The sequence below is a fragment of the Trichosurus vulpecula genome, chromosome 7, assembly GCF_011100635.1.
Source record: "Trichosurus vulpecula isolate mTriVul1 chromosome 7, mTriVul1.pri, whole genome shotgun sequence".
In the NCBI taxonomy this organism is placed as follows: domain Eukaryota; kingdom Metazoa; phylum Chordata; class Mammalia; order Diprotodontia; family Phalangeridae; genus Trichosurus; species Trichosurus vulpecula.
In genome coordinates this window covers 16,597,687-16,610,765 of record NC_050579.1, presented here as the reverse complement: position 1 = coordinate 16,610,765, position 13,079 = coordinate 16,597,687, and the positions used below count along the sequence as shown (strand labels likewise).

Sequence of the window (13,079 nt, the reverse complement as noted above, 5' to 3'; positions counted from 1 at the left end):
TCCCTCTTTCACTCCTTCCCCCCTCTACATATATATCTCACTTTTCTCTATGTCTCATCTTTCTCTTCCTTTCCTTCTCAGTCTCTGATTCTGTCTCTCTGTTTTTCTATCTCTCTCTATCTCAAACTCACCAAAGGCAAGTCCCTAGGGCTGCCACATGCCACTGATTAAGGTTCTTGAAAAAGCTTCCATCCTCTTTCTTCTGTAAACTCACATCCAAGAGAAGGCTGTGAGTCTAGACCAGCATCCCAATATTTCCTTTATTCTTCCGGTAATTTCAGTCCAGTCCCAGATGGCCATCTCTTCTCCAGATACAGTTCTTGCCTTCTAAAGCAGCAGTTCTCAACTTTTTGAGCCTCGGGACCCTTTCATACTCTAAAAAATTATTGAGAACCCTGCCCCCAAAGAGTTTTTGACTCTGTGGATTATAACTATTGAGATTTACCATTGCAGAAGTTTAAAATCTTAATATTATACAAAAATAATTTTGAACTCAAGGGCCCTTGAAAGGGTCTCAGGGACTCCTTGGGGATCATTGTTCTTGAGTAAGTAAATTTGTAAACTATGAGATTCTTTCCTGGAACTAGGTAGTCATTCAGGAAACTCCTGGATTGACAAATCTCAGAACAGGCAGCATCAGGTGAAATCAGACCCAATGTGTGTTTTATACAAACCAGAGATATTACCTCACTGACGTGATCTAACCTATCACTCATCACAGAACTGAGGCCCCCTCACCTTGCATAACTGAAGGAGCTGTAGTATTTGGCAGGAATCCTGGCTTGAACCAAAACATTTCCCAGCCCACCTCCTTCAAAGTAAGTTCCTTGAAGGTGCCCTCAGGAACAGCATCCTACCTCTTTCCAGGTGGCCTTTGGGGACCTGTCACAGACTTGGAGAATCACAGGTCAAGAGCTGTAATGGATTTTAAAGGCCATCTAGACCAATTATATCGTTCCACACATGGGGCAAATGAAACCCAGGGATGCTGAGTGATGTAACCAGATCTAGAGCTAGAAAGGATTTCAAAGGCAAACCCCCTCACCTTACAGAGGAGGCTCAGGGCAGTTAGATAACGTATCTAAGGCCGCATAGGTGGGATTTGAACCCAGGTCCCTTGATTCCAAATCCTGAGCCTTTTGCCATTGTCTTATCCTGACAACCGCCCCAGCTCCTGTGAATGGCCCAACTTTCTCTAGACAGTCAAGAATAAACTTCCACATTTCATACATCTCCCACACCTAACCCCATCATTACCCCTAGTACAAAAATTCACTGTTCTTCTCTTATTGTTGCTGTTGTTCTGGGTTCTAGGACAACCAAGATGTTGCCCATGCAAGTGGACGGGGAGCCCTGGCTGCAGGCACCCTGCACGGTAAGTGGGGTCCATCTTTGATGCTGGGCAGGGGAGCTGTCCCCCTGGCCTCTGGCAACCACTGGCTTACTAAGCAGAAAACAAGCTTAGAGTTGGACTTAGCAAGATTAGCAGGCCAGGCTTAAAATGAAATGATCAAATAAGCGAAGCTTAGAGTCAGAGGCAATCTCAGAGGTCCCACAGTCCAGTCCCACACACAACACAAAACTTTTCTGGGACGTTCTTGGGAGTCAAGCTTCCAGACTGAACAAAAAACTGCCTCCTTGTAACCTCAGCCACTAATTTTGTCATCTGAATCTACATCAAATAAATGGATTCCATCCAGGGGATAGAGAAAAGTTCACCCCTGGGTTTCACTAAGTCTTTGTTCTTTCAATCGAGCAAGGATTTAATCAATCTACAAACAGTTATTAAGAGCCTACCATTTCCTAAGAGTGAGTATGCCACTCATGACCTACCACCAGTGGAGGACCAAATGAATCCTAAAGGCATTTTACCCCTGGGGCCATGTAGAACCCGTGGAATCCCTCTTCTGTGTACAGACTGCAAAACCTTGAAGGCTGTGTCCCTTGCAAGTCCTTCTGCGGACTACACATGCCGAATTCTCTGCATCAGTGCGTGTATGGCACCGTCTCCCACCCCATCCCTTCACTATTCAAATTTCGCTCTTCCCCATAGACACTGGCTCCAACGTCTCAGACTACTGCCCAGAGGGGAAAGAACATTCCAGGTGTGATCTGACCCGGGGAGAGTGTAATGGAACTGTCACCTCCTTGGGTTTCTTTTCACACGAACTATTTTGTTTTGCTTTCCTTTTGTTTTTCATTCATTTTTATTTTAAGTTCTGAATTTTTTCCTTCCCACCTCCCCCTCTCCTACCCATTGAGAAAGCCAGACAAATAAAACCTATTATAAATACACATAGCCAAGGAAAACAAATCCCCACGTTGACCATATATATTTTATGTGTGTTTATATACAGATATGTATGTGAGTACATATGTGCATATATATACATGTGTGCACACATATACACACACGCAGGACAGCTAGATGGTCCAGCGGATAGAGAACTGGCCTGGAATCTGGAAGATCTGAGTTCAAATTCAGCCTGAGGCTCTTACTAGTTGTGTGATCTTGGGCTAGTTGCTTAACCACTATTTGCCTCAATTTCTCATCTGTAGAATGGAGACAAACCGAAGAAGGAAATGGCAAACCACTCCAGTATCTTTGCCAAGAAAACCCCACAGGGTCAGGTCCATGGGGTCACAAAGAGTCAGAAACTACTGAATGACCAGATATGTGTGTGTCTGTGTATACATATGCAAAACGCATATATGTGTATACACACATATATATACATATGCATACATATGTGTGCATGAGTGTGTGTATGTATACAGTGGTGGGTGTGTGGGTGTGTCCTCCATCTGCCTTCTGAACTCACCACTGTGTTTTGCCACGAGTCCCCTGGAATTGTCCTTGTCCATTGTGCCCATCAGAGCTCCCAACCTCCTCGCCCCCAAGTCCTCCATCCCCCTGCGCTGCCCGGCTCATCTGCCTCATCCCAGCCTCAACGTTGACATTGTTCCTTCCGGTCTCCAGGACTCCACCCTGCTCTAGCTGGTGGCCTTCCCCTTTTCCCTACCAGTTATCTCCTTTTCCCTCCTCTAAAACCTATCTAAAACTCACCCCCCCACCCCACCCCACCCCAACAGAGCCAGTTCATCCCTCCATCCTTTGGTGTGACTTACTTTGTGAACAGGCGATGGGAAGAGCCCTGGGTCTAGAGGAAGAAAGCTCAGGGTCAAACCTTTGTCACTTACTACCTGTGTTCCTTCAGACAAGTGACATCACCCCATTGGCCTCAGTTTCTTCATTTATAAAAATAAGGATGGAGCAAGATCCCCCACCCTAGGTCCTCTGCTCTGATGTGAGACCCCGGGTGAGTCACTGCAATCCCCGAGGGCTCAGTTTCTCCACAATGAGGGGGTTGGACTTTGAGATCCTTCCCAGCCCTCGATCTGGGATCCTATGATCATAGAGGCTCATATTGATTCCATATTGCTTTAAGCCAAAGGGAAACTGAGGCTCCCACCTGAACTTGAGACCCCTGGTATGTCCTTCAAACTTCTGCCCGGCCAGGCCAATTTATCAGGGCCTGGTGGTGTCAGACCTGTCCATGTGTCCCAGGTTCTTGTCCTTGTGTTTCCACTATATGACCTTAGCCAAGTCATTCGTTTAATGGTCTCTAAGCCCACCTCCCCATCTGTGAAGTGGGTGGGTTGGATCTGGTCATCGCCAAGGTCCCTCCCAACCCCAACAATCTCTGGCAAGGATGTAGAACAGGCACAAGCATTTCTGCATGTGGGAAGCCTCGGCCTCCCTTGGCATCTCTGCCCATGGCCACCAGCACCACCAGATCTGGCCCACTTGAAGCCATTCGAGGGTCACAGTCAGTCTGGAAGGGAGCCCTCAGACAGCACGGTGCACAGGACAGGTGGAGAGGAGAGTTCTGAAGTCAGAGGGCCCTGGGTTCAAATCCAGCTCTGCCATCTTGACATGGGTCATGGGTAATTTTGGGTGACCTTGGGCAATTCACTTCCCCCCTGAGCCTCAGCTTCCTCCTTTGTAAAATGAACTATAGGATCATAGATTCAGAGCTAGAAGAAACCATGACATTCCAGCCCAACACCCCCCACGTACACACACACACGCACACGCACACACACTTAACAGGGGAGGAAAGAGTGCTGACCTCAGGTGTCACAGGACACGAGTTTGAATCCTGACTCTGCCACTAACTCCCCAAGTGACCCAAGGTAGGTCACTTCCCCTCTCTGGGCCTCGGTTTCCTGATCTGTAAAATGAAGGGGTGGAGCTCAGTGACCTCTAAGGTCCCATTCCACTGATCCTAAGAAACTGGGGCCCAGAGTGGCCAAGTGACTGACCCAAAGTCACAGATGGGCCTGAGGCGAGATCTGAACCCAGGCTTTCCTGATTCCATGCCTAGCCCTTTATCCACTACACGCCACTCTCTGCTGGGGATGAGCTAACTGGCCCCTTCCAGCGCTTAAGCTCTCCCTCTCTCTCCCTCCCTCCCTTGCTTCCTCTCCCTACCTCCCTCCTTCTCTCTCTCTCTCTCTCTCTCTCCCTCTCCCCCCACCCCCTACCCCCCAAACCTCCCCTCCCCCAGCCATTTGTTCCCACTAGACTCATGTATATGTGCTGTTCATTTGCTTCCTCTCTTCTCTTTCTTTCCTTTTAGGCTAACATCACCCACAAAAACCAAATGCCCATGTTGATGGGGCCACCTCCAAAGTCCACCTTCTTCTTCCTTAAGAAGCAATATAACCTGGATTTCTGAAAGGAATGCCAGAGGCCCCAAGCCAACCCAGGGGGTGGACGAAGAGATGGAGAAGGAGTACTTGAAGTCTACACATACACACACACACACACACACACACACACACACACACCCCAAGCAACGGAGGCAAAGAGATTCAACAGGACAGAGATCTCCATCTCGTCAGGTTCTGTCCACTTCCAAACCGGGGTTGGCAACACCCGGGCCTGCTGAGTGAAAATAGCACCTTGGATGGCACAGGGCTCAGAAGGCACCCGTGTCCACCAGCTCCCCAACTCCCACTAGGCCCTAGGTGGCTCCCTTTAAAGGTAGGTGCCCAGATCTACCTGCCTGCCCACCGGTCCACCCCAGAAGGCCCATGCAGAGGCAGCAGAGGGCTCCTCACAGGTGGCAGGATCCAGACCAAGCTGAAAGACAAGACCAACGTCCCCCCCCCCATCCACCCCCCAGGCCAGAGACATTGGACAAAGCTCCATCTGTGCCAATTCAAAATGGCCCACGAGGGCTCAGAACATGACTCCTGGCGAAGGCCGGCAAGCGTATGTTCGTCTCCTGGTTGTCATTTGAGCTCCAACATGGCTCCCGGAAGTTTTCTAAGAAGGCAGCAAAGGGGGTCAGAGGCTGGGGAGCCTTCTTGGTTCAGAGAACACTGTCAGCTTGAGCATTTGTCAAGCTTCCTTCCACCAGGCAGGGTCTGTTGGGAGTAGGCCAGCTGCCTGGGCAGCCAAACACACTGCAGAACGGGCCTTTATTTTCTTAGTCATTGAGCACCTGGGTGGGAAGGCAGAAAAACCCGGGGCTTTATTTTGCCAATCAGTGTAATAACAGCATGTGAAAAACTCCCTGCCACTGCCTTCTCACTTCTTCAAGACACACCAGGTTTCCTGCGGGAGTTCCGAGGCCTGGTGGTAAGAGAGAGAGACAGGAGAAGACAGAAGGAGAGATGAAGAAAGAAAGAGGGACAAAGGGAGAAAGGCAAAGGGGGAGAGAGGCAGGGGAAATACAAATGAAGAAGAAACAAGATTCAGCACACACCAGGAGACAACTCTCGCACGCATACACACACACACACACACACACACACACACACACCCCTTCTCCCTTGGGGGGGGGTTAATTTATATATTTATTTATAGATAGATTAAATTGAGAAAGGCCAGTACAATGAAAGAAGGGAGTATGTATGTGTGTGTGCGTGTGTGCGTGTGTGTGTGTGTGACAGAGACAGACAGAGATAGAGAGAAAAAAGAAAAAGAGACTGAAAAAAAGAGAGAGGGAAAGAAAAAGAGAGACAGAAAAAGGGAGAGACAGAGGAAGGAGGGAGAGAGGAGAGAAACAGATAGACAGAGAATCAATAGTAATTGTATTCATATGGGAAGAACCACACTGGAGTCAGAGGAACTGATTTGAATCCTGTCTCTCTCAAATGAGGACTTGAGAAGTGACCTCCCTAAATCTCAGTTTCCCCATTGCACATGAGAGAGTTGGACGGGCTGGTCTCTAAAGTCTCCCCCAGCTCTAGACCTGTGGGCCCTATGACTAGGGCAGGGCATCAGAGTTTTGGCCCAGGGCACCAACTTTAGAGGCTACTGAGAACATTATGGGCTCCTTTGGTGCTAGGAGGAATCCCAGAATCTATCTCTCCCCCCAACGTTGCACATGTCCTCCCTCCCTCCTCCCAAGTAAGGACCTCTTTCATGCGATTGTCCCAGGGCCTGGTTTGTGGTACTCAGTTTAAGATTAAAAATTCCAAATTGGGATCCTTTGCTGGGTTTGCATTCAATGGGCAGCAGATTTCTTCTACATCCTCCCCCTTCCCCTCTCCTCTCCTCCCCTTTCCCCTCCCTCCCAACCAAAACTTCTGCCACCACATACTTCTCTCTAATGATCACAAGGATTGGGGGCCATAAAAAGTAATCCCTCCTGAGCTGGAGACCCATGGTCTATGGTTTATATCCTTTTTAGATAGACATGCTGGGGGTGAGAAGGGAAGGCAAGGATCTTTAATAAAGAAAGGAGCCCTGGAGTTTGAATAGGACCCACCTGAGTCACTATCATTGATCTAGACCAATTTCACGTGGGAGAACATTTACCAGGCAAACCGGTCAGTCAGTCACTGAGGCTGGCCTTAAGAAATAAGGGACTGGATCCCAGTTTGGGGTTAAGATAAAAATGCTCCTCAGTTCAGTTCTGGAGGAAATTTGTGTTTTGTAGAAGAAACATAAGAAAGTCAATTAATTCCCCCATTTACTCTTCTTTTGATAAAAACTAAACTGTTGGCAGTGACTTTGAGGCATCATGTCCTCTTAGAGCAGGGATTCTTGACCTGGGGTCTATGGACTTTAAAAAATTTTTATAGCTATTTCAATATAATGTGTTTCCTTTGTAATCCTATATATTTTATTTTGTATATTTAAAAACACTTGGAGAAGGGGGTCCATAGGCTTCAGATACTGCAAAGACATTTAAAAGGGGGTTCATAACTCCTGTCTTAGAGAGACAAGGAGAAGATGAGAAACTTCATCCAGGGGCATCTTCAGACTTCCAGGGTCTGAATGCTACAGGGCAAGACTACAGGGGTTTCAGCAGAGCTCAATGACCCAAAATAATTCCAAAAGTTTTCTCTTTCCTCGAGTTCAAAATTGGAACAAAGCTTCAGTCAAGGATGAGTTTGCCCTGCTCAGAGATTTCTCCCAAGGAAGAAATAATATATGATTGAATGAATGAATGGAAAGCACTATATTAAGTGTTTCCTATGTGCCAAGCACTGTGTTAAGGGCTAGGGATATAAACAGAAAACCTAAATGGTCTCTGCCCTCAAGAAACTTACATTCTAATAGGGTAAAACAACCTGTGGGAACACTACTCTGCCTGGTGTCTCCTTCTCTAACAACGTCCGTAAGAGGCTGAGCCTAGGGAAAACAAAGCAAGACTTTGGACATAAGTTGAGCCTGAATTTGAGAGGGCAAGTACCAGAGATTGTGGACATGATGACCATGAAATGTACCCAGAATCAGCCTCGGCTAAAACACATCCTCTCTCCATCCAGGCCCTTGACACCCAAACCCGTAGTGTGGCTGAGTATGGGTATTTGGGGACGAATCAGCATCCCAGAGCGGGAGAGGACCTCAGAGGCTGTCTAGTCCAACCCATATCAAAAAAAGAACCCTCACTCTGTTCCGACGAATAGTCAGCCAACTTCTACTTGAGGATTTCCAGCAAGGAATACCCTATCACCTCCTAAGGCAATTGTAATATGCTTGGTACCTGGACAGAGATCCAGGTTGAAATGATAGGCCTGCGGTTAAGTAAAGGCTGGCTCCATGATCACTGTATTCTGAAGTCGAGGGAGACTCAGATCCCAGGGGATCCTGGTTCTAAGAATTTCCAAAGAGCTCTTGCCTCGGTACCTGTATATTCCAGCCTTGCTCCCAAATCTCTGGCCTACGGGTGTTTTATTGTCAAGAAGCAAACTTGATTTTCAGAGCCCCACAAATGAGAAGCTGATCTTGAGACTGAGTGTTTGAGACTGGTTATGGAGACCGAGGCCATTGGAGACCTCTAGCAGTCAAGATTTAGAGTATTACTTATCAAAGATCGAAAAAAGAATAGATGACTCAATTAGATAGGTAGATAGATGACTGATAGAATGTGCAAGTGATAGGTAAATGGTTAGACAGATAGATAGATGGACAGACAGACAGATGGATAGATAGATGGATAGGTGGATGCATGGATGGATGGATGGATGGATGGATGGATGGATGGATGGATGATAGATGGATGGGTAGATAACTGAAGGCGATAATAATATCTGAGGATCATCAATCTAGAGCTGAAAGGAACTGTGGAGTTTAAAAACCCTCATTTTACAGATGACACTGAGGCTCTGAAAAGTCACCGAACAATCAATACAGAGCTAGAAGAGACCCTAGATGCCACCTAGTCCAACCCGCTCATTTTACGAAAGAGGGAAACCAAAGAGGTTGAATGTCTTGCTCTCATGGGCAGTAATGTTTCTTATTCATTCATTCAACAAACATTTATTCAATCCTAGCCCTGTAGCAGCCATGTGATATGCAGAGTTGCTATCCAGGCAAAACAATCCCTGCCCTCAAGAAGCGTTCATTCTGTTAGTAAGAGATCATTTGGTTCTAGTCCAATCTCACTCATTTATTGTAGATGAGGAAACTGAGACCCAGAAAGGTGGAGAGTTCCACCACATATCAACAAGTCAGGGACTCGGATCACAAAGCACGGACTCGGTGTCCAGTGTGCTTTCAATCATACCACGCTGCTTGAGATTCATTCTGCAAATCCTCCCCAATACCTGTGTTCCTATGCTGTTGACTTTACAGAAATTCTGTGGTCATTTATTGAATCCAGCCAAATTGTACACACACCCACACACACACATTCCCAGCTTGCCCTCCTTTCTCCATGGTGCTAAGAATCAAACTGATGTGTTTGGAGATGTTGTGGTTGTGAACAGGTGGGCAGGAAGAGGCCGCCTCCCAAGACGGTTTTATCATCCTTGGGAGCCCTCAGAGACCTGAGAATGGAAATGATGGAGGTGAACAGTCACTAGCTTCTCTCAGGAGAGTTCTTTCCACAGATGGAAAAGATACATTAAAATTGCCGAATAAGTTAGGAAACACTTGGCAGAAAGCAGGAGCCTCTCGCCAGACCAACCTTATATAATATGTGTGTGTATTATGTAACATGCAGAATACTTAATATGGTGTATATATTATGTAAATGGCATGTCATTTGAAGTAATCATGACAAATATAAACCCACTGAGCTCACATATTCAATGACAGATAAGAACACGGAAGTCCCTTTGCCAGAGAGTTTTAAAATGTAGCCCCTCCTGGTTGGTGGACTTCATCGACTGCCAGAACTGCATCCACCTCCCCCATCTCCTGGCTCTCTAGTCCCCTCCCCTCTTAGCTGCCTTCCATTCCAAATAGGCAGTGCCTTTGGCAAACAAGTGAGAGAGGGCAAGACCCACCAAAAAAGGAAATTCTTCAAAGCCTCCCGACTCTTCCTCTTGGTCAGGTGAGTGTGGCTGTGAATTCTACTCTAATTGGATGGGGGGGGGGTCCTTCTTTTCCTGACTGCATTGACCATGCCAACCCAGAAGGCTAGAAGTGACAGGGAGTCCACTGGCTGGGAGTGAGGTGGCCATTAGCTGTCTCAAGGAGCAGGCTCTCCTTTGCCTCCCTCCCCTGAATGCTCTTGGCAAAGGCAACCCAAGCCACCAGAAAAGAGATGCCACAGATACTATGACCAAGACAGAAGATATCAAGCCACTGGTGGCAGCAGCTTGGTCCAATGAAAAGCTAGCTAGGTTTGAAAACCTGGGTTCAAATCCCAGTAGTACCACTAATTACTTATAGGACCTTCTCTCCCTTCCACTGCTTTGCTCTAGATACAGTCAAGTCAACCACCATTCCTGGGAAGGAAAAGTCAATTAATTACCTTTGATACCAGTCAGTCAGTCAATAATCAAGCAACATTTGTTAAAGCACTTCCTATGTGCCAGGGACTGGGCTCAGTGTTGGGGATTCAAAGAAAGGAAAAAGTATGGTCTCTGCCCTCAAGGAGATTACACTCTAATGAGGGAGACACACAAACAACTCTGGACACACAAAGTATGTACAGCATCAATGGAAGACAATCTTAGAAGGACAGGAAGTGGGGACTAGGAACTTCCTGAAGAAGGGATGATTTTAAATCTGCATCCTGCCACCCCACCCCAATGTGTGCTGTTCTCCCCCATGAAAATGTCAGCTCCTAAAAGGCATGGGTATTTGTATCCCCAACGCCTGCCACGAAGCAAGTATTTACTCAATGCTTTTATATGTATTCACTTCTCTGGGCCTCAGTTTCTTCATCTGCAAAATGAGGGGGGAGAGTTAGTCTAGGGGACTTTTAAGGTTCCTTCGATTTCCTAAGTATATAAACCTAGTGCAGGTACAGAGAGCTTCTCAGAGGGTCAACATAAAGATGTGGTATCATGGAGTAGAGCACTGGACTTGAACCCATCTTACCTGTCCCCTAGTCCAGAACCCACCCCACTTATGCCCAAGTCCAGAACCCACCCCACCTATGCCCAAGTCCGGAACCCACCCCACCTATGCCCTAGTCCGGAACCCACCCCACCTATGCCCTAGTCCGGAACCCACCCCACCTATGCCCAAGTCCAGAACCCATCTATATGCTTAAAAAAAAAGAAAAAAAGTTCTTTGGAAGCACCTAATTTCTGGGCACTTTTGCTGTTATTATTCAGTGATTTCACAGGGTCACAGAGCTTTGTGGTGGTTGAGTCGTTTTATCATGCTTGACCCTTCAGGACCCCATTTGGGATTCTCTTGGCAAAGAAACTGAAGTGGTATGCCATTTCCTTCACCTGCTCATTTTACAGATGAGGAAACTGAGGCAAACAGGTTTAAGGGACTTGCCCAGGATCACACAGCTAGGAAGCGTCTGGGGCTGGATTTGAACTCATGAAGCTGAGTCTTCCTGAATCCAGCTCCAGGGCTCTATCCACTGTACCATCTAGCTGGCCCTCTGAGAAATTTAATGAAGAAATTAGAATGAAGGGAGGGAATCTCACACTATCTCGGGCCTAGACTGAATTGATAAACGGCACAGATTTATAAGAAATGTATATCCTAGAAACAACCGGAAGCATTAAACACACACACACACACACACAAAGCCCCTCCATACCCCTCCTGTAGATGAAGTACAAAGATATCGATGTCATCCCTTGAGTCGGGCAATAATTCTTTCTAGCTTTCACACTGTGTCTCTCTTTGCTGCATAAAGAGATGCTTTCCAGTCAGGACTAAGAAGGTGACACTTCTTGGGTCGTTGCCCCTGCTCAGGCCACACCTGGAGTGTTCACTTCCAGCCACTGAAGTCTGGGAAGGACATGGTTAAGCTGGAGAGTGTCCAGAGAAGAACGAGGCTAGTGGAAGGCATGAGTTCACCATGCAATGTGAGGATCGGCTGAAGGAACTAGAAATGTTTAGCTTGGAGATGAGAAGTCTCGGCTGGGGAGGCGGGGTAGGGAAGAGCAGTCTTCAAATATCTGAAGGGCTGTTATGTGGAAAGGAGATTAGCCTTTTCTGCTTAGCCCTAGAGGGCAGAATCAAGAGTTATAGATGGAAATTATAATGAGGCCCATTAAGCTTGATGCCAGGAAAAACTTCCTAACCTTTAGAGCTGCCCTAAAGAGGAATGAGCCGCCTGATGGAGTTATGGGCTTATTCCTGATTGAAGGCTTCGAGCAAAGGCTGGAGGGCCACTGGTCAGGCATGTTGAGGAGGGAATTCTCATTGCATGACGTACTGGTCTGGACAGCCGCTGGTGTCCTTCTTGCTTGGAGATTCTATGCCTGTAACGTTTATTTTCAGCTATCAGCTAATGATGAACCAATTCTACTTTCAAAAGACATTTGAGAGGGTAAGGTTCCAGTCAACACTCCCAGGAACTAATTCCCTGTGAGAACATATCAGGGAAGGCCAATGGACAGCCTAGGCCACCTGCCACTATCTGTACAATACTGACCTTCTCAAGGAGGAAATGAGACACATACACTGGGAGGATGCATAAGACATGACCTGTCCCAACAGTGCTGTACACGACAATTTCTACTTTTCAATTTCCCAGTACAGTGAGAATTTCAGGAAAAGTTCTGATTTCACCTCCACCCCTCCTAAAATCCTAGGTCAATTTTTTCCATCATTAAAGCACTACCCCCTAGTTTCAATATTATTGTTCTATCAAACCACCTCATTGTTTTCTTCACCAAAGAGCCCCACAGTTCTGGGTCACATTTAAAACCACCATTCTTCATAGAAAGTAGAAGCAACGTTACTTTGGACTCTGCTATAGTCAGTTCTAAAAGAGTCACATGCCCAATGCATTTAACCAATCAATCAACAAGCATTGATTAAGTACTTATTGTATGCCAAGCAGTGTGTCAGGTGCTGAGAATACAAAGACCGAAAGGAAACAGTCCATCCAGTTTGAACCATTCTTGCCGAAGTTCACTAAAACATAGATAAGAGAGTTGGAAGGAACCCCAGAGACTATTTAGCCAAAGGACCATAGGCTTGATAACAGCCCTAGATTTGGAAGGGACCTAAGAAGTCAACTAATCGACTCTTTCATTTACGAGGAAACCAACCCCCAGAGAGATGAGATAACTTGTTTAAAGACCACAGATTTAGAGCCTCTTGTTTTTAAGTTATGTCCAACTTTTTGTGACCCCATTTAGGGTTTTCTTGGCAAAGATATTGGAGGGGTTTGCTTTTCCTTTTC

General features: G+C 46.6%; 1 protein-coding gene across 1 annotated transcript in view; it reads left to right on the top strand.

Annotated features, from left to right (window-relative positions):
- Positions 1-5,894, top strand: part of DGKG (diacylglycerol kinase gamma) — a 229,009-nt gene extending 223,115 nt beyond the window's left edge. Inside the window, exons 30-31 of the mRNA XM_036768121.1 lie at positions 1,315-1,375; positions 4,644-5,894. Coding sequence (XP_036624016.1) covers positions 1,315-1,375; positions 4,644-4,742 — 160 coding nt within the window. The 3' untranslated portion in view covers positions 4,743-5,894. The remainder of the gene's footprint in view (positions 1-1,314; positions 1,376-4,643) is intronic.
- Positions 5,895-13,079: the final 7,185 nt, after the last annotated feature.